Below are 20879 nucleotides of genomic sequence, written 5' to 3'. Positions count from 1 at the left end.
GGTAACCTGTCCTCCTCTGCAGTCACACTTCCACAGCCAAGGTGTCTTTGTAAACATATTCGTATGTATAAATACATAAATATAAATTTAGTACTACTTATTATCTTGTACACACACATACAATATATACGAACCATAACCTATGTGGGTTAATTTGCCTTACAAACTAAGAATTTTCTCCATCAGACAGTTATATACACTGACACAAAGAAGTTGGCTATATAACCTGGCTTCAGCAACTATGGCGCTATAAACAGCAATTCAGAATAAAACTTTACCATTTACAGAACAAAATGAGTTCACTGTTGAAATCCCAGTGCATTACAACTCCTTCTACAGCCATAGAGACTCTGATGGAGATGAGAAACAAATGTTCAACTTCAGGAAAAACCTGACCAAGGACACTTCAATAAGCAGATCCTGAATACTAAACAACAGAACACTGAGGGGACAACAATTTGTCTCAACTGTCACACTTGCCATGTAAAAGAGGAAAATATCTCACTGATGTTTTCAAAATGCAGAACAAAGCAGAACAATAAAATTCCCAAACTCAATGAAGTATCTCTGCTAAAATATAAAGGAAGACGGTGGTTTCACACAACGGAAGTGCATCCGCTTCAGGACAGGAAATAAATCCCTTTAAGTCATTCAGGGAGAAAAATTCTTCAACTTAGGACAGTCTCACAGGGAAAAAAGACCACAAAATACACCAGTAGACTTGATTTTTTGTGGACTGAGACCTATGAAGTCTGTCAACAGGAAATGGCATTCCTCAGGAAATCTCCGTCCCTATACTCTGTTCCATCACAAATTAGTGTGAGCTCTACCCGATCCTTAAAAGACCTACACCCTTTGCTGAACATCGCTATTCCTCAATTACCAATAAGCACATGAATTTAAAGGGAAGGCCATAATTCACTTCTTTGGCAATTGTAACAGAGTCTCTACATTTCAGAGGCCTAAGCCAATATTCCCAGAGTAACAATTTACAAGTAATTAAAATGTGCATACACTAAAAATTTAATGTTAGGAATGTGCTAATTTGAACCTCAAAACATAGTGATTTGTTGAAACAAGCAGACCAAAGTGTGTACAGCCTCCTCTCAGCATTCAGAAATACTTCAAAGAGCTGTACTCATTCTGAAATCTCTAATAATCTATGAAAGTCAGTTGGTCGGAGTACATTTCAAGTTAAGAGAACCTTCCTCCATTCCTCAAGTTAGGAAATTTGTAAGTGAGAAATACGGAGAATTGTTATTAGATAATTGTACAGCCTTTCACTTGCACATAGATAACTTTTTTTCCCAGCAGCTCAGATCAGAAGAGAAACTACTGCTCAAAGCCACCCATGGGTTTTCGACCGCCTCAATGAAAAGATACTTTAAAAACAAAAAAAATAAATAAAGGAGCTGCCCATTTTCAGCCCTCAGAGTCTATCATTACCTAGCTGAATTTCATATATCAAGGAAAAGATTAAAGAGGTGATAACAATTGTAGCCTATGAATATGTGTGCTACTGTAAAACCTCCAATTCTAGGATGCTTTTTAATCTAGTAATCTGGTATTCAGATAAACCATCTTTAAACTAATATCAGTGGTTCATTCTAGGCTACTTTCTGGCATAACTGAGTACTGCTGATTTCATGAGCATGACAAACTTGAGAGATCAAAGGCAGTACCCAGCCAGCCAATTCACAGACTGGAGCAACCAATATTTTTATGCCAAGGAAAAAAGTGAAAAATTCCTGTAGGATCTATTTTTTAGACTTTGTCTTGACAGGAGTTCCAACCTGATGGTTTCTTTGTTTTGTAGGGTGTTATTTTGCTGGGTTTTTGTGGTTGGTTGGTTGGTTTGAGGGCAGGCTGATGTTGCCTTTTTTTTTTTTTAAGGACTATGACTCTACTCTTATTTCCATTTTAGTATCTCAGTTTCTTAGTCTTTTGGCAGTTTTGTGCTTTTATTTCTGAAAAAGGAGAATAAAAGTAAAAATTGTTGGAAATCATTTGGAACATAAGGGAAAAAAAATCACACACTACAACATTCCCGATGACCAAGCAACATTGTGTACTGCAAATCAAAAAGTAAAATAGCATGTTTAAGTTAGAAGAGAAAATCCAAGTTATTCCTTCTACTCTCTTTCCACCAAAACTTGTGTTTCTAAATTTACAAAAAGGATTCCTTTCTCGATGGGTAAAAATTGTGGCTACACTATATCACCTGCATAATAACAATTCTTGTTTAGTTGAAAAGATGGATCCCTCAACTCTAAATATTTAGCTTCTACTTGGAGATTTTTTGTGAACGATCTTTTATTTCCTTTTTTATGAACTAACTCATAAATAAATATTGTACATAAATTTAAGCTCATGCCATTTCTGGAGAGTTATTAGGCCTTATTATACATATTGTACGGACTCATCACACTGGCTTTGTAGTATTGCATCTATTCAGCTCTATACAAAGAAAAGCTTTGTCCATGTCAGTATTAGTTAAAAAAAAAAGCTGTGTTTCAAAATACAGTTTTTCAAAGTGATAATGGAAAATTTTTCAGTGAAAATTTGTTTTTATTCATATAAGTAATTACCATAAATTTTGCATTCAGCTTCTTGTGAAGTGAGCCTCCTCTTCCCCACTAGTCCAATAAGCAAATAAGAAGGGTTACATATTAAAATGAAGGTATTTAACCTTGACTCGTAATCTTATGTATGTTCACTTTGTCTTACAAGAGACAGACTTAAGATCCTTTATTCTTTGATTTCTCTTCTGGTTTTGTAAACAATACACCATTCAGCCTTCTGCACTTAAAGTGCAAAATAGGAGTAAAGCACGGTCTGAAATTTAACAAAAACCAGCACAAAATTAGAAATTTATCTGTGCCACCATTCACTTTTCAATTCAAAAATTCCTTTCACTTCAAGGTACAGAATGTTTGGTAAAGCATTTCTATACAACTCAGGAAAACCATGAGGCCTGGGAAAGACTATTTAAAAATCTTCAGTATTTCCCCCTCACTGCTATTCTTTACTGTTATTCTGTACCTTTAATTTGAATACTAAAATTAGTAAATGAGACAAATGGACAGCTCAAGACAGACTTGGTCTGAGATTAACGATCTAAAACCAGACTTCAGAGCACCAACCTGATTGCATTTTGTATAGGAAGAACAAGTATCACATTATTCGTACAAACAGCATGGTTTCAATAAAACATCATTTTCCAATTAACTCTACTTTTTTTTTCTTTAAGGCTTATTTATTCCAAACTTTTAACCCAGTATTTCTTCATTTGGACTTCCTTTTACATCTTTCATGCTTGCAATATACCACTTAATCTTCAAGTGACTGACTTCAATGAACCTAATCTTCATTAGACTCAGTAGGAAGGTTTGAATCAAGCCCTGAGTTCACTCAAATGATAGGGTCAGAGAAACCTCCATACTGAGCAGAAGGGTTTTTAACCCCAGTAATCCTTAGCACTGAGGGTTTTTTGCATACAAAAAATCTGAAACACATGTTTTCTAATGTCTTTAAAAAATACGTAATTTATAACTATTGTAAAGATTAAATAAAGCATTAGCATTCTTATATATAGCGTAAGTCACTTATCCTCATATTTCTAATATGTACTGATTTCAGATATTCAGTGTTATTAGGGACTTTAAAATCTTTTACCAGGTTTTTTCCTACAAGGTTTAGTACAAAAGTATGTTTTTCCAACCACCGTAGCTAAAATGTCTGCTTTAAAACTTCATCATACAGTAAAAAAGATGGATATATTCCCAGTGTGGCCATTCACCATCTGCTTAAGCAAATACACTTAAAGATGCTTCTACAATTGTGATAAAATGACAGCAAATCTAAGAGTGCACAGAGCTCATATTCTAAAATGATGATTGTACAACTATAGTTTGCATCATTAGGGACCAATAAAAGTCTTTATGTTCCATTCGAATGGCAAGGACCTTTATCAAAGAGAAGCTGGAAAAGGAAAATAACAAAGAAATGATCCATTTGCAGGTGTCTTAAATTTAGGAGCACTAACGAAATAACTGCTTGACCATAAATAGTATCTACCAACACAAAGGTATTTCTCTCACTTTCAGATATTTTTACTGATATACAAGACTTGCCACATTTTCTAGATTCCAGGAGTGCTTTCTTCTCATTTTCCAGGTGGGATTAATCATAAGCACACATAAATTCCATATTCTTAACAATAGTTCAGTTAAGATTCTCTGTGTATTTAGATTGTTATTCTTTTGACTATCAAATGGTGACTAGGAAATGTTAAATTCATAGCTTCCTCTTTGCAGAGTGAAATATCCTGGCAAACAAAGGCTGGATAAGAAATGAAAACATGCTATTTTATTAGTGAATAGCACTTTTTCTATTCTGTACAACTAACATTATTAGATATCAAAACTGTATTAAAACACTGCTAATAGCATGGCATGTTTATCATGAGTCTTAGTAATAACCCTATAGAGAATACAGCTAAGAACTCTGTTTTAAGGCCAACATCAGCAGTTTCCTTTGGCAAAAACACTTTCTTCTAGAGATTCAGCAGTCTTGGTCTCTAAATGGTGTAAAGAAAAAAAAAAAAATCCACCATCTGTTCCAGCCCTGAGGGAGACAAACTTTCCTGGCAGTATATAGTTCAAGATTTAATTGCACCCAAAACCAATACATGTAAATGCAAAAATATAAAACATCATTCTTAGCAAGTGGAAGTTTTGTATAATTGTACTTTAGCTTATTTCTCTGGGCTAGACTTTAACCTATTTTTGCTGTAATCTGTTTTCCTTTATTTCTGTTGTTTGCTTTCAACAATTTTAAATTAAATCCATGTTATCATTCCAGATAAAGAGAAGACTAAAGGATCTAATTAGATTTCATTGCCCAATTTATCAAATTTCATTTACTTTATGCTTGAGTATCAGGAAGAGTACATTTGCTAAGGCCAGTGACAGTAGAAGCATTTTCTAATCTCAAAAAACTTTTTTTTTTTAAGCAATTTAGTTTCTTCATGAAAAGTAAAAACTTCAAATAAATAGTACTATATATTTTTAAATATCAGTAGCAAATCTCTGTGATTTCAAGGACAGCAAAAGGGACAAGTTCAGAGTCAAACAAGGAGAGAACTATATTAGACTGACGTAAAAATTAACTATTTTTAATTCCTGAAATTAATCTTTTAAAATCAGTTTCAGCTGGAGGATTCTTTGGGCCATTCCATATAAATTTCAATATGAGTCAAGTCTGTTTTATCTCAGGATGAAGTCTGTCCCTTAATTTGACAACATTCTCTCTTTTGACTGCATTTTATGTTAAAAGGAGATTTGTATGGCATCAAAAATTCCATAACAAATAAACAAAATGCTGTCATTGGATCACTCCCCTTATTAAAGGTCTCTGCCAAGCTTCAGATTATTGTCTTTTGCTTGCTATGCTTTCTGTTACAGTCGTATAACTAGCTACCTTATTTTTTTAAAACTAAGGTAATATATTTAGTATATAAAAACTACCAAGTCCTGGCAATAAATAGAATATATGCACTACAATGTTTATCAAAATTGTGCTACTTTAGTTATTTCATTTACCTGTCTATAACACAATTAACAGAGTATATTGCCCAAGTTTATAGCTGATTTTTTTCTGGTCACTTCTTATGCTTGCCCATACTATAACTTGTCATCACAAGCATGGAGGGAGGTGGAAGTCAGTCATCTTTGTACCACAATGTGTTCTAGTCACAAAATGAGATGAAATGAAGTAAAAATTGGAAGTTAACTAGGTAGTGATCTACTAAGAATCTGAATTTGGAAGTGTCCAGCTCCTACATCTCATTACCTATATTCTGCACTTTCTAGTAGATTCCAAGAAGTATGAAAAAATTTACAATATTTACTGAAATTGATAGAATTTTTACTAAATTAGGTATTGCCAATTATGTAGATTAAGTGACTTTAAATCATATCCCATTTCTCAGGTTCCACTAAGGCACTATACATTAAAAACAACCAACCAACCCTGAAAAGCCAATGCTACTTTCCTAGTTTTTGTTTACTGTGAACCCACAAATATCCTATGTTAAGGGAGAGTAAATGGCAAAACACAAGAGGCAGCTTTTAACTTACAGGTTTTATCCACTGTGGATTTACTTTCCCCATCAATTATTATCCAGTGGAGTTAGAAATGGAAATTTAGGATCATTTTTGCATGCCTACTTCTCTCCACTGTTTGTAAAAGAAGCTGTTATTTTTTTCAGTTAGTATACCATATACTAGCCAACTTGAATTACAAATATTATGCCAATGCCTTGTATATGTATCCAATTGCTGATGATTTTTAAAGGCCAACAATATGCTCCATCAGACAAATATCCCACAAGACCTAATGATAATTCTGACATGATTTTAATTAAAACTTTTTAAAGTTTGTACTAGAGAAACCAGTGTGCACCAGTTAATGCTTTGTTGTTCTAAAATGAAAAAATCCGTATCTCACTTAAAGCTCTGCCTAAAGACTAGACTTTAGACTATTTACTATAAATTTATGACAAAACAGTTTAAATTTATTTTGACTTATTGTGTAACAATTTTCATTATTCCCAAACAGTACCCAATTTGACATTTAAAAATAACCTCATTTAATAAAAATAATTAAAGAATGATAATTGGCAGCAAGAGGTTTTAAGTTTGGAGTACATGCAGTCATTGTGTGGCTACATTATGGACTACAGTTCCCTGTTTTTTTTCCAGTTTTGAGCACATTCAGTAGTCTCAGTGTTAGACAGTACCAGTATTTATTTTAGAATGCCGTAAAAGTTGTGGTGGCTTTTTTGCCTTTTCCAAAACATTTTTTTAAAGGTCATATGAGCACAGAAATTGAGGATGCAGAGATTATTTGAACCTTACTTGTACAATCCTTGTACTCCTAGCACTGTGTCAACACTTTTATGACAGTACTGAATTAGCAGCAGGAGAGCAAAGAAAATCTATCCTGTGATCTGCATTCTCCTAGCTGCAAGAGCAGGCCCAAGTTGCCAGGTTAGAAGGGAGGGTGCTAGTAGGACTTTAACACTACCTTTCCACGGATCACACTTTGCCAGAACTCTACCTCCGTTTCTCTTCCTCTGTTCTCTCTATTCTCCCTCAACAATACTGGAAGCTACTGGCTGAAGTGGAGCACTGTGTGCTACTGCGTGCTACTTTCTGTTCCCTCAAAACCAGGCTGAAGATATATAAGTAAGGGTGTTTGTAAGTAAGGTAAGTTTGTGCCCATTGCCTCTGGTCCTCTCACTGAGCACCACTGAAAAGAGCCTGGTTCCTCTTTGCACCTTCTCTTCAGCAATTTATATACACTGATGAGATCCCCCTGAGCCTTCTTTTCTCCAGGCTGAACAGTCCTTACCTTTCCTCATGGAAGAGATGTTCCAGTTCCTTAAACATCTTTGTGGCCCTTCACTGAACTCTCTCCAGTAGGCCTGTGTCTCTCTTGTACTGGGGAGCCCAGAACTGGTCACAGTACTCCAACTATGGCCTCATCAGTGCTGAGTAAATGGGAAGGATCATTTCCCTTGATCTGCTGACCATGCTTTGTCTAATGTAGCCCAGGATACTATTAGCCCTCATTGTCACAATGGCACTTTGTTGGCTCATCCATTTAACTTCTCATCATATCAGTCCTATGTTACAGGGTCCCTCTCCCATCATGGTCCCTTGCATGGAAGGAATGATAAAACAGATAGCTGCACATCATCTGCTTCCATAAATAACATGTAGAATTAACTATTATACTAGTCAACCAAATGCAAATTGAACTGCAAACTTTAATTTTATGCAGTATTTGTTATAATAGAAGAAGGTTAATAAGGCACTTCATTCAATACATTAAAAAAACAATGTCTAATAATAGCTAAATTTAGAGCAAGAATGAACAATATATGCATATCTAATTAAAATTAAAAAGATGTCAAGTTTTTTTCTTCTTCTAGTAAATATCCAGGTATACTGATTTGGAAGAACTATTGTACTACATTTGGCAAATATTTAGGAGTTGGAAGTATTTGTGAAACTGCTCATGCAAACACAATATTTCCATTTTAAGCCAAAAAATACTATTTCTTTTTTCTCCCCTTAAGCACTCTTTCCCATTTACTTGGAGAAGTTGTTGAAAAACAAAACAAAACAAAACAAAACAAAACCAAACACCAAAATCAAAACCACTAAATGTGGTTCCATTCAAATCCCTGAAGCTCACACAGTCTGTAAGTAAAGTATATTACCACAAATGGGCACTGAGTTGCCATCTACACTAAGAAAACAGAAAAACTGGGTAATCAATATACATTTAAAATGTTGCTTGTCCGATTCAGTGACTTGATAGAGACTTTAGAATGCAGCTTCTTTGAACAGATTCAATATCATTACTGAAAGTAGAAACATTTTTTAAATTCAAATTCTTCTACCAATGACAATCTGTGATGTCCATAGACCCATTTCTTTGTGTGGTAACAAGGAGCAGTGATGCCCCTACAAGCAATTTTAAACTTCATTAAGTTCTGTACAGAGATTAACTAGAGAACACTAATACCTCATCACTCTATGAATGCAGAATACATAATAAATTAGAGCTTATTACATTTATTCCAGTGTTGAAGGAACTATATACAAAGATTGGTACTGCTCCAGCTACTGAAAATAAGAGATGTCTTTAGCCAGTCAAAAAAAATCCTATATTTATAATGTGTTTGAGGCTTGTCACTGCCCCATCCTACATTTTAGAAGTATGAATTTACTTCAAAGGAGGAAAAAGAGAGTAGAGTTCTAGGCTTTAGTTGCAAAGTGGTACAATATCATCAACAGCAATGAATGCAGGGTATGGTGAATGTTTAGTTTTTAAATTAAGCATGTTATATGCATGTTCTCAAATATTTTGCACTCAACTTCAGTCTGCAGATTCAGTAGCAGATATCACATATGTAGGCCTTTCACCTCTGTTAGTTTAGGCAATTTAAGACAATTGTGGGCAATTCAAGAGAGATGTTTGTGACACATCTTGCACAGACGCTTGAGGAAAAACAAGACTGGTCTTCCAAATCTCATGAGCAAATCAACTCAAGCAAATGAATCATGTGGGGACAGCACACTAGAGGAACAGTGCTAAAATTTAGGTCATGGTTTCAAAGGACAGTAAAAAGAACCAGTTTTCCATTAGCTAACTGATAGCCAGAGAAAAAAAACAAAGAGATCTTAGAAAAAAATTCTCTTGCAATGAAAACACTGCACTAGAATGTAACTGAGATTAACATATCCTAAATTTCTTTTGAAAGACTGACTAATAATTAACATTAAATAATGAGTGTTCAATATTTATATTTAAGACCAAATGAAATATTTTCTGAAGTTAAATTGATAAGATGATAGAGAGTTACATGCTTGCTTTTGAAGCATATGAACATCAAATGAGATTAAGTAAATGTCCATGCTTCTAAATGAATGTGTCAGTATTTTAGGAACCAGTCTAAGACCACACACCTTGGGAGGAAAATCAAAAAAATGTCAAAAAAAATTTTTTTTTAATTTAAAAATTTAAAAAAGTATCTTTAAACTAATCCTGTTGAAGTCACTGGAGAGGTTAGCCCGGTGTTCTACATCTTTTCTGTGGGCTACTCTTAGGATTTAGTTCATTTCAACTCACTTCCTCCAGCCTTCTTTCAAATGAAAAAGCCTACAGCCTTTCCCCTAGTATTTGCAAAGTCTGCTTCTGAAATTCAATGTTGCTTTTACTCATGGGATCTGCTGTGTACAAAACAAACACCAAAGCTTGTTTTGAATCTTTTCCTGCTGCCTTGTTTGATAATTTTTAGTTCTTTTATTGGAATACAAGGCAGTCTACTCATAACCACTATCAGCATGCCCTAATGATTTTATAAGCCTCCTTCATATCCCTTATGAGACATTTAGTACTTTTGGTCATTCTTGTTGACATCTTCTGAACTTTTTCCAGTTTGCCCATACCCCTTTTGAATATGTTCATAGTCAGCTCTTATCGTCACTGACATGAACAACTTAGTATCAGCAGCAAACTTTCTTACCTGTTTCTACTTTCTCTTTCAGGAACAGACTGAGAAGCAAACATTATAGAAGTCTTCAGAAATCTAGCCATTTTACTAATAGTAGTAACTCACACACTATTTAACAGATTAAAAGATTCAACTAATGAAAAAAAGACAAAAACAGAAAGACAAGAAAGTAAAATATTGTTAACATCATAAGGATACTACAGAAGCTACTTATAAGTAAAAAGCTTACAAATGAAGTAATCTTTATTCCAGAAATATTCTATAAAAGTCACAGTACATAGGAGTATGTGTTACATTCCTGAGGATTCCTAGTAAATTGCAGTTTCTCATAATGATTGGGTGTATTATTGCATAGAAATAGCTTCAATGTAAAATGTACAAGCAGCTCAGCGTCCAAAGAAAATATAAGATGAAGTTTGTCATGGGGAAGTTTTCAGTCTCTTATTTAGATTTACGGGCTTGGATGTAGGAAAATTAAGCAATTGAAGTTAACACAAAAATGAAAACATAACTGAAGCTAATTTGATACCCAGTGTGGGGTATTTACACCTGGTACACTGTCCCACACAAGAGTCTAACTGAACTTTTTAGAAGCCAAAAAATAATGTCCTCAGTCTTCTAAATTCAGCACAAAGCCATTAATTTCACAGTGCCACTTCACAGAAAGAAGATAGTCATGGAGGCACTAAGTAAAGCAATTCTAGTCCATTTGAATCACCACCCTCTGGGGCTTGTTAAAGCTATGGCTAGGGACAGCCAGGAAGGGGTTATACAATAGTATAAAGCGCAGTGTGAGCCAGATGGTCGGATTTCTTTTCTTGCACAAAACAAGAAGCTGCTCTGAAACACAAAGTGTATGGCTTGAGAGCAGCCAGGACACTGGGAGCAGAGAGCATGCAGAGGTCCCCTAGCCAAAGAACTATGTAGTCAGCAAGCCAACAAAAGTGGTGCTAAACCAGAATGCCATCAGCATATCAGACTGCCCAGCTCATACTGTCAATATCCAATCTAATGAATAATCTAAGCTTTGAACTTTGATTTTTGTCACTGGTATTTCCTTTAGTTCATAATTCATTTTTCCTCTCCTTCTCACTGCTGAACTCACCATCCTGGCACTTAGCTATTTTTCTCTTGTCTTTCATACACTCGCTCCTTACCTTCACTCCATTATTTTCTTTCCCATGTTTTCCCTTTTCTCTTACCTTCTCCTATATTCTGTTCAGAAATTAAAACTAATAAAGACACAAATATGATAACCACCAAGGCTAAGTAAACTAGCAGTCAGACAGCTGTTTGCTTCCCCATTACTTCATTCTCCTAGCAGTTGAAGAAAAAATTTGAGATCGTTCTTAGACAGAAAGTTCCTTAGATCACAAAGGATTTCTTAAAGAGTTCTCTTGCATTGCTAGAATAATCTTAAATATTTTAAAATATTTTTAGACACCTCTGACAGTGATTGTGGAACTTGTATTCACTATCATCCAGCCACAGGACACTAGATTTCACAGGTGAGAAATAGAGAACTCAACAGGTATAGAAAATACTTCTAATATAATCCCCTTCTCTATGAATCTAAAAGTAATTAGCTTCTCTGCAGAATACATTTTGCTTCTATACCACAAGAAATTGAGACAGTTTATTGAGTAACTCATAGGGTCATATAACCAAATCAAAGGAAAAATCATTCTGTGTCTGATGCAAGACATCATGACATGCCAATAAGCAACTGATGGAAAAATTACAACAGAGTGGAGAAAAAGTAATTTCTAATTCAGGATGGCCATTATCTTGATCCATGTCAAAAATGTACAATTTGCATAACAGCCTCAATCATCACAGAAAGACAAAGAGACACTTAAAACTTTCTACTTCAATTACTGTTTCATGCCTGTTTACCACATGTATTTGGGAAAAATGTATTATCTGACTTAGTGTGAGGAAATAAAGATAGCAAATGACAATGAAAAAGGAAGGAGTCCAATGAATCTGAGCATGCCTATGTCAAACACAGGAATGGGAAGAACAGTTTGTATATTCTATTAACTGTTTCAAGTTTACCTGCACCACCCGTCAGCCTACAATGGGACTAAAAACAAAATCAAAATAACAGAAATGTAACTAACAGATTTAGTGATAAATAATTACATAAAAGACAGGTAAGGGACAAGAATATGAAGTTTTAGTTTAGAAACATAGCATATCAGGAGAGTACAACTTTGACATAGGTAGCTTTCACTACCTCAAAACGCATTTATCAAATGTTTCAGACATGGCTTTTTGAAGGATTTGATGCTTTTTGTCTGTTGTTTCATGCACTGCTTAGGTAAGACACACATTTCTCAATAATGTTAATGGAGTTTCAACATATAAACCAAAGATCTCTTTCATTTAGCAAGTCAATCCTTTAACTCCACTCATCTTCTAAGTGTTTAAAAGGGCAATATTTCAAACTGTTAAGTAGAACTCATGATGTTTGAGATCAACTATAAATCATTTGGTTACAAGATGTATTATTTAAATAATTATAGCTACTTAGCTGCTATTGTAATGTTAATCAGATATATAGAACATTTGCTTGTAAAATTTTATCTCCAGACACAGAATACGAAAGTGTTCTTTGGTAAACTTACTCAATTAAATAAGGTGTATTTCTCAGCTTTTCCGACCTTGAGCTCGATACCCAAACTGTCTAAAACTTAAAATTTATCCATGAAGAAATATTTCCTTCCCGAGGAAAAAAAAATCAACCCAGTATGAGAATTTGAAACCTAAAAAACCCAAAGCATGACCCTGTTAGACTTAAATATAAAGCTTAAAACAGATAAAATTAACAACAAAAAAAATCAATAGTGACCAAGTACACAGATGTTTGATCTGAAAGTCAACTGATTAGCAATAAACCAGAAAGCAAAAAATCTTTAATTGCAATCATCAGATATATGGGGCATTGTTGTCAGTGACTACCATATCATGTAACAGCAACTTGTATGCGTACTGAACTTCTTACCCCTCCTGCCCCCGCAGTCCAGATTAGCTTTTATTAAAGAATTCTGTGAAAGACTAAACAACAGGGTCAGAATATTTGTTTTCTGAATGTAGGATATTTTTTTAATTTTTCTGGTCTCCGAAACAGCTCACTGAAGTGACATCATTTGTGCTAGAGGATGCCAGCTAAACTAAGAAGGACGTGGCAGCGTCCTTCTGACACCATCAATAGTGATGTGGTTCACCTTCTCCATTCAGGAGTCCTACTATTGTGGTATTTTTCCTATTAGCTTTTTAATATTTTTGACCTGATAACTGGCAGGACTTCAGGTCTACTGAAGGCAATCTACTAGTGGGTAGCTCAGAAGTGTTTTGTAAAAGGAAGAAATCACATGAAAATAGTTTGAAATTTTCTGGCTCTTTTACCATATATATAGTGAATGTTAGTGGACATATTCAACAGTCACGAATGGCAACAATGCCTTGACATCACTGTGCTGTACTACAGCAATGTATGAGCTGAAATTAACAAGGTAGAAATTGATATTGGTAAGGCTCATATATACTAAATAAAATAAAGGAACATAACTGTCCCTAGTCTCACCTGTTTAACACCATCGAAGTCAACATGAGAAAGAGAAAAAAGGAAATATTTTACACTATTTGTAGATATCTAGTTATACTGCCCAAATTAGAAGATTTTAATATCTTGATAAATAACAGTTTTCAGAAGGCAACTAGAGCAAGTCACTTGGATACCCTAGTCCTTTTCTCCTTTTCTGAAAATTGTCACGCTAAAGGAGAAACCTACTTTTTTAATCCAACATCTAAACTAGGTGTCTGAACTTGAACACAATTCAGTTATCCCATTGTCCACCTCAATAGATATGAAAGTAATGCGGTAAATGTAAAACATAAAGATGAGCTAACAAAACTTTAGGCAGCATTTGGATGATATTTCTAGCTAAAATACTGTGTCACTTTCCATTTCAGTAAATAAATCTCACTGCATTTTTCCACCTCAGAAAAAGAAACACTGTAATTTTTCACAAATATGCTCTGAATTTATTTGCATTGTATATAGCACACTGAAGAAATTAAATTAGCCCCATAAATTTAAACATTTTAGTGTTTGTTAGTCATTTGTTCTATCAGAGTACTGCACCATCAAAAAAGATTTTTAAAAAGGGATCGTAATTAAGACACAAGACAGAAGCATTCATGTTGTGTTATTGCACAAACAATACCCTACAAGCCCCATATACTGTACTCCTAAAATCAAATTTTAAATTTCTACATGCTGCTTACTTAAAGTCTATAAACTGTGATGATATATCAATTTTATAGTGTTCACATTTAGTTTTGAACCAATTTAAACCTTCACTATTACTTACAAGTGTATTTCCCATTATAAGATTTTCACACATCCCCCCTTTAATGTATGAACCCCTGTCCCTTAACATGTTTTGATGAAGTTGCTGAGCTTAACTCATCTGTTGAAGGAGGCAAAGGAGTAAAGGCACTTCACCTTGGCAGTCACCCCATTTATTCAGCAAGAAACAATTATATAAAGCCCAGCTGTGAAAGCATTATATTTTTTTCTTTGATTAAGTTCTTGAGAAAAGATAATTTTTGGTGGGTTCACCCTGCCACTGCCCAGTATTCAATTGTTCTGCTACAAAACCCTTCATAATAATAAAGATAATGGTATTTGTGCATGACCTGGGATGTTTGGATTTGGTAAAAAAAGCCCAACTTCTTGTTTAAAGGACAATTCCTCAACCATAAATGTAGTGAAAAATTCAACTTTGAAAATTTAAAAATTGGTTCCATTTGGACAACCTTATACTAGAATACAGTCTTGAAAATTCTGATTAAAATTTAAGTGGAATATTGTAATTTAAGTTAATGTTCCCTACAAAGGTGTATTTAATTTAATGGAAATATTTTAGTAGACTTCTTTCTGTGGTGATAGTAGTTATTAGCTGATATTACTGAGAATGCAACTATATTCACAATATTAACAAAAATAGGACAGTCTTCAAAAAGAATATGAAATAATTCAACCCTTAGGTAGACTCTTTAAAAATGGCCTTATTTAAAAACATTTCCCCCCCAAAAAGCCATCTGCCCATTTTAACCAGTAAAACATGCTTCAAATCTGTCAAAGTACTCGTAAACATGCTTAGTCAAGGTCTGCATTGGCAGAGTTCCAGAAACCTGCAAGGTGTGCTCAAATTACATAAAAAAGAGCAAGTTTCAATTGCTGACATCTTCAGCATAAGATGCTTAACATAGAGTATACATCTCCACATTCAGGCTGGCATCTCTCAGCATTCAGAAGGTTAAAAAGTAGCTAAACTTGTATGCTTTGGTAAATATGCAAGTAAACTCTTCATTGTCCAAACTCAAAGCAAGGAAGACCCATTTAGTCATGCACAGGCTGCTGGTCTATCAATTTCAACACTAAATACAAGCACAGGTCCTGTAGTCTTACAAAAGCCCTCTGATATCCTAAATTCTGTTTTTCCTGTAACAGAGATTAATATTCTTTGGGCTTTGGGACTGTAAGTACGTTCAGTTGAACGAGGTCAACAGCCACATTTGTAAGACAAGCTGCCATGGATTAATTTCCAAGAGAGAACTGGTTTATTCAGGTTAAAAAGGGGTGATTGCCCAGAGCACTGAGTACAAATAAAAATTAAAAAAAAAAATCCATAAGATATCTCTGGAGTGAGATACTTACTGTATTAACTTTTTGAGTCATTTATTCACTGTACACTCAGTGCAGCCTCTGTAGAGCTTTAATTGAACTACTTGAAAACACATACCCGATAGCAATATTCCAGATATTGTTCAGCCACACTTACCTTTGAAGAAACAATCTTCGTTGTGTACAATGGTGACCTTTTGCTTTTTCAGGCAGGCAGCCCTGTGCACTTCACAATGGTTTTCATAGAATTCTCCATCAGAACCACACACGGGCTTGTAATGCGGCTTGCAGTGCTCCATGCATAGACACTCAGCTTGGCCAGTCTCCTCATTCACAATGCAGTGTCTACCCAGACCACAGTACTTGTTTTCACAGGATCCGAAATGGCCATCTTGACCCATATACCCTAAAAAAAAAAAAAAAAAAAAAAAAAAAAATTTGATATATTAATTAATCTTTGATATATTTATTGCATTTTGTTTAATTGCATGCAAGATACAAAAAGGATTGTATTATGGAAATGAAGTGAGAATATGTCCTTTGTTACATCCTTGACTAATGCTTAACATAGAGCAGTCTGAAATGAAACAAATTTAATCTCATTATGACTAGGCATACTTTCAGTCATTGTCATGTGTTAGATTAGCTGTAATTAAGAGCAACATCTAGTACTAAGACAAGATTTACTTTTCATTAAAAAAATTTCATAGTAAATCATGTCTTTTTACATGTATAGCGGTTTGTCACCTTAAGGTTGCTATGCTACTGCATGTAATAGAACAATGCATTCTCTTGAATTGGAAGGGACCCATAAGGATTATCAAGTCCCACTCTGTGCTTCTCGCAGAACCACCTAAAATTAACCATATGTCTAAGAGTGTTGTCTAGATGCTCCTTGAACTCTGACAGGAACATAAAATAGACATTCACCCATCAAGACTGATACACAAGAATAACCAGAGCTGGGTCAAGGCTCTTCAGCAACATGGAGAAAAAAAAAACCAAAAAAACCTCTGCGGTGGCAAGACAATGACATTTCAGTGAACAGAGGATGGTAGAAGAGCAGGACTGATCTATCAAGTGAATGGTGACTAGAAGGAGTTAAATGAGCCTCTAGTGGTATTTCAATGAGACAAATCAGATTTGGTAAAGGAGTTTCTGTTGGCTGCAACTCCCACTTCCTTCTGCTCCTAGAACATGGAAATAGAGTGTCTGCATTAGGCCACCAAAGCCATCTACCCACTTTCTATCCTATCTGTGCTGCTGCCACCATGTAAAATAAGTACTGTGGTCATTAGCTGATCTTTAGGTGAAAGGGGAAGTTAAGTGCACAGTAATATTTCCTTAGTATATCCTGTTTCCGTCTTGGCTGCCACAGAACTAACAATGCAGTCACTTCCTGGCAAGGGAAAGGGTACAATGAGAAAAATACAAACCGGAATTGTCAACTGCTAGTTACCAAAACTTCAATTAAATAGGTGTTCTGATACCATAATTGTGTCCTAAAATAAGTATAAAAACACTAAAATGTCTCCAAATGTGGGAATAGACACTGCCCTTCACAGTTACTTCACTTTACTCTCTTGCTCTATATTCCTAATCTCCAGAACAAAGAACTTGATCCCCAAATACTATATACACCTAGTATTCTTAATTCCTTGCAATACTTTCCTTATCCTCATAGCCTAGCTGAACAATACTTGGCTGTCCCATTAAAAAAAAAAAAAAAAAAAAAAAAGTATGAACAAATGGTAATGTGTTATTTGGTAGTATTAGATTCATTTTCTGTAGTGAAGAGCTAACATGTCAATACTGTAGTTTGACACACATTGCTTCTAACCACTGAGAATTTGTGGTTTTCACTTCAGTGGCAGAAGTAAATTCTTACCACTTTCTTCTTAAACCCACAGGTCTATTAGACCTAAGACAACAGTGCTTTGATTCTTTGCTTTCTCATACAGCACAAATTTTCTACAGACAAATGTACTAGAGAAAGCATGCAAGCATGAAATTTGGCTCTAATATGACAAATGCTTTTGCTGTGTTATTTTATAACAATTTGAGCATAAAGTTGAGAGGACTACATATTCACCTCAAATGTTGTACGTCTGATATAACTACACTACAGTGATTTTTATACACATGTATGGAACATGAGGCTGATGGTGGGTTTAACTGCTCATGCACCAAACTGACTTGAAAAGGGCAAACCCATTTCAACATTAAAGATTTCCCATAAGTTTTTGAAAATATTATTCCTTGTGCCAACATATCACCACTATATACAAGCAACAGGCATTAACTGACAGAAATAAATGTAAATCCAATTTCCTTTTACTACTGCTAACCTCAAATAAAGTCTTGCAACGTCCAAGAGCGCTTTACGGCACAGGTCATATACACACATTACAGAATTACAGGACTTCTTTGAAGTGATAGAACTGTTGCAGTTCGAGGCCAAAATCCATAAATCATTATTATTTCTGCTTTCTAACTGGAAGATAAAGATCTCAATCTGACAATTGTTCTGAATTAATTGAGACGTGCGTGGTGACTCAACAATGCAGTGCTGTATATTGCTATGAAAGTAGAAACCGATTTAAGACTTCACTTGGGACTTCATTTTAGTACTATAATTGAACCAGACACCTGAATGCAAAACAGCTACTTTCAGATGAGGGAGAATGATTTGCATAATATATATTGATATTTATAATATTGGTATATGTCAGAATATACCAATCATGTACATCAACAAACAAGCAAGCTTTTTGCCCTAATGAAAAACTGTATTACTTTGTTATGAAATGCTTTATAAATGTCTACATTTGACACCATTAACTATTCCAAAACAATACCTATATTTGCATACATTTGCATATGCAACTCCTATTGAAGTCAATAGTAAAATTCCCATTGACCTCAGTAGAGGCAGGATTCTTTCTTTAGACATAGTCTTTGCCTTAAGTTCAGCTATTTTTAATGCCTTCAGCATGTTTAACAAGCACTGTTCTGTAGTATTTTTAATTTAGAACCTTAGAATTAGATCTCCTAATGTGTTTGATGAAAAGGAGCAGCTATGCAGCATTTCAAGTGGTTTATAGTACATATTTAAGAAAAACCAGTTTAAATGTTTATTCTTAAAAAGTCCACCAACTAGTTGCTACCAGATCACTCATAGCAATAAAAAAAAAAAAAAAAAAAAAAAAAATCTGTGCAATTTCAAATACGTGACAAAATGTTTACAAACATAACTTTGATATAAATTTGAAGTAAAAGTGCACCCAATTCTGAAACTGTAAACAAATCAATAAATATTACATAGCTACTGAGATAAAAATAAATGGGTTTAGTGATTTATTTTTTTTTAATAAACTAGTGACACAGAAGCCTAGGAATTTTAAGCCTACCAACAGAAAACAAGGTCATATCTAATGGCATGGATTTGATCTTCTTCAGTTAAGTCAAAATAGTAACTTTACTGTGGAGAATCAAATCAAATTAGCAAAAGGTCCAGAACACAGGCAGTCATCTTGTTTGGTTTTTTTTTTCACCTAAGTGATAAAGCACTAAATCTGCAACTGAATAATAAACAACTGCAAAGAACTATTTTAAGTACTACTAAGAGAAGTTTTTCCACAGATATCTATGTTTCCTCTTTACATTTCTTGGGAATTATTAATGAAATATTGGAACAATGAGACTTCTAATTCACAGAGGAATAATTCAGTGAAACAAAGGAGATACCATATGTTTTGAATAGCCTTAGTAAGGGGCACTTACTAGCTATGGATAAAAAGCACTAGTATTTTGTTGTCAGAGCTGAAAAAAAATGCAAAAAGTTTGACCCAAATATGATGATACATCAGTAATCTTTTTGTTTACATAAATGCATCATCTTCAAGTTTTAGCACACTGCCAAATAAATCTGTAAAAATACAGAGATAAAAATCTGATATACAAAGAACTTCTATAATCATAACAAGGTTTAGTTGGTAAAGGCAAGTAAGGCACAGCTTCATGAATGGTCTGATCCACATGCATTTGGTTAGACAGACCTGAGTGTTATTTCTGACTAGTAGAGTTATTGCAGGGTATTCACGACTCTCACCAAAAATGCTTTTCATCAAGTTTCAGCTGTCTTCCTGTCTGTACCATGGTAGGAGGAATTAAAACTCAGTGTATAAACTAGTCCTCAAAAAACCCAACTTCCACTGCTTTTCACTGTTACAACCCAACATGCAAGAATTGCTACATTTGTCAAATCCTTCATTTTATTTAGTTTCCTAAAAGGCAGCTCCTTTAAGTAGCAATAATTTTCATCTTTGAATAGAGCTGCTTTCTGTTTAGGTACAAAGCTACAGGAATCTTGTCATTATCAAACAAGAAGCCATCTTTTAAAACCATATGGGCTGTGACTTGCAGCCCATTCATGAAATACGTAACTATTCCAGTGACTCAGGAAATCACCACTATTACTTCTCCTACCTGGAATTATTTTTAATGGAGGTATACTTTTGATAGAGTGCTAATGAAAGGGGTTTGGGGGGGTTTGGGGTTTTTGTTTTACTTTGCTTGTTGGGGTTTTTTTAATGTCAGTGTTGATAAGTCTGCTGGGACAAAATTGCTTAGGATACAGCACCCATTCAGAAGACTACCACCATCAACACCTCCCTCCAAGTTATAAAACAAAAAACCACTAAGTTTTGCTAAAGGTTCTTCTTCTACCTAAGCATTTAGATTTAGAAAGTAAACTAGTCCAAGATGAACTTAGGTTCCTATATTTGGATATAATTCAGTAATTTTGTAGAGAAGATATGCAGCCCAGCATATTCAATACTGACAGAGAACAAGTAAATTAAGATGATAAATAATCTACCCATGAACACTAATCTTTTTCCAGCAATTTAATTAGCATTGCTTATGTGATGATAGGTAAGTCTGAATTTGTCAAGTGCCACAACACAACAGGAAAGTGTGTACGCATATTAGCTATGTACTCTGAATTTTCAGCCAAAAAAGTGTAACACCGATGAATTCTGAGAGGGTCTACAGCACTATGGAAAAAAAAAAATGTACTTTGTTCAGTTT

The 20879-nt window shown here is 34.6% G+C and overlaps 1 protein-coding gene across 2 annotated transcripts in view; it reads right to left on the bottom strand.

Annotated features, from left to right (window-relative positions):
• Nucleotides 1-20879, bottom strand: part of FSTL5 (follistatin like 5) — a 332447-nt gene that overhangs the window by 209563 nt on the left and 102005 nt on the right. For both annotated transcript variants that reach the window (XM_074822912.1, XM_074822913.1), the window contains exon 4: nt 15946-16194. In XM_074822912.1, coding sequence (XP_074679013.1) covers nt 15946-16194 — 249 coding nt within the window. The remainder of the gene's footprint in view (nt 1-15945; nt 16195-20879) is intronic.

This window comes from Strix aluco, chromosome 4 (genome assembly GCF_031877795.1).
Source record: "Strix aluco isolate bStrAlu1 chromosome 4, bStrAlu1.hap1, whole genome shotgun sequence".
In the NCBI taxonomy this organism is placed as follows: Eukaryota; Metazoa; Chordata; class Aves; order Strigiformes; family Strigidae; genus Strix; species Strix aluco.
This window is presented reverse-complemented; position numbering and strand designations above follow the sequence as displayed.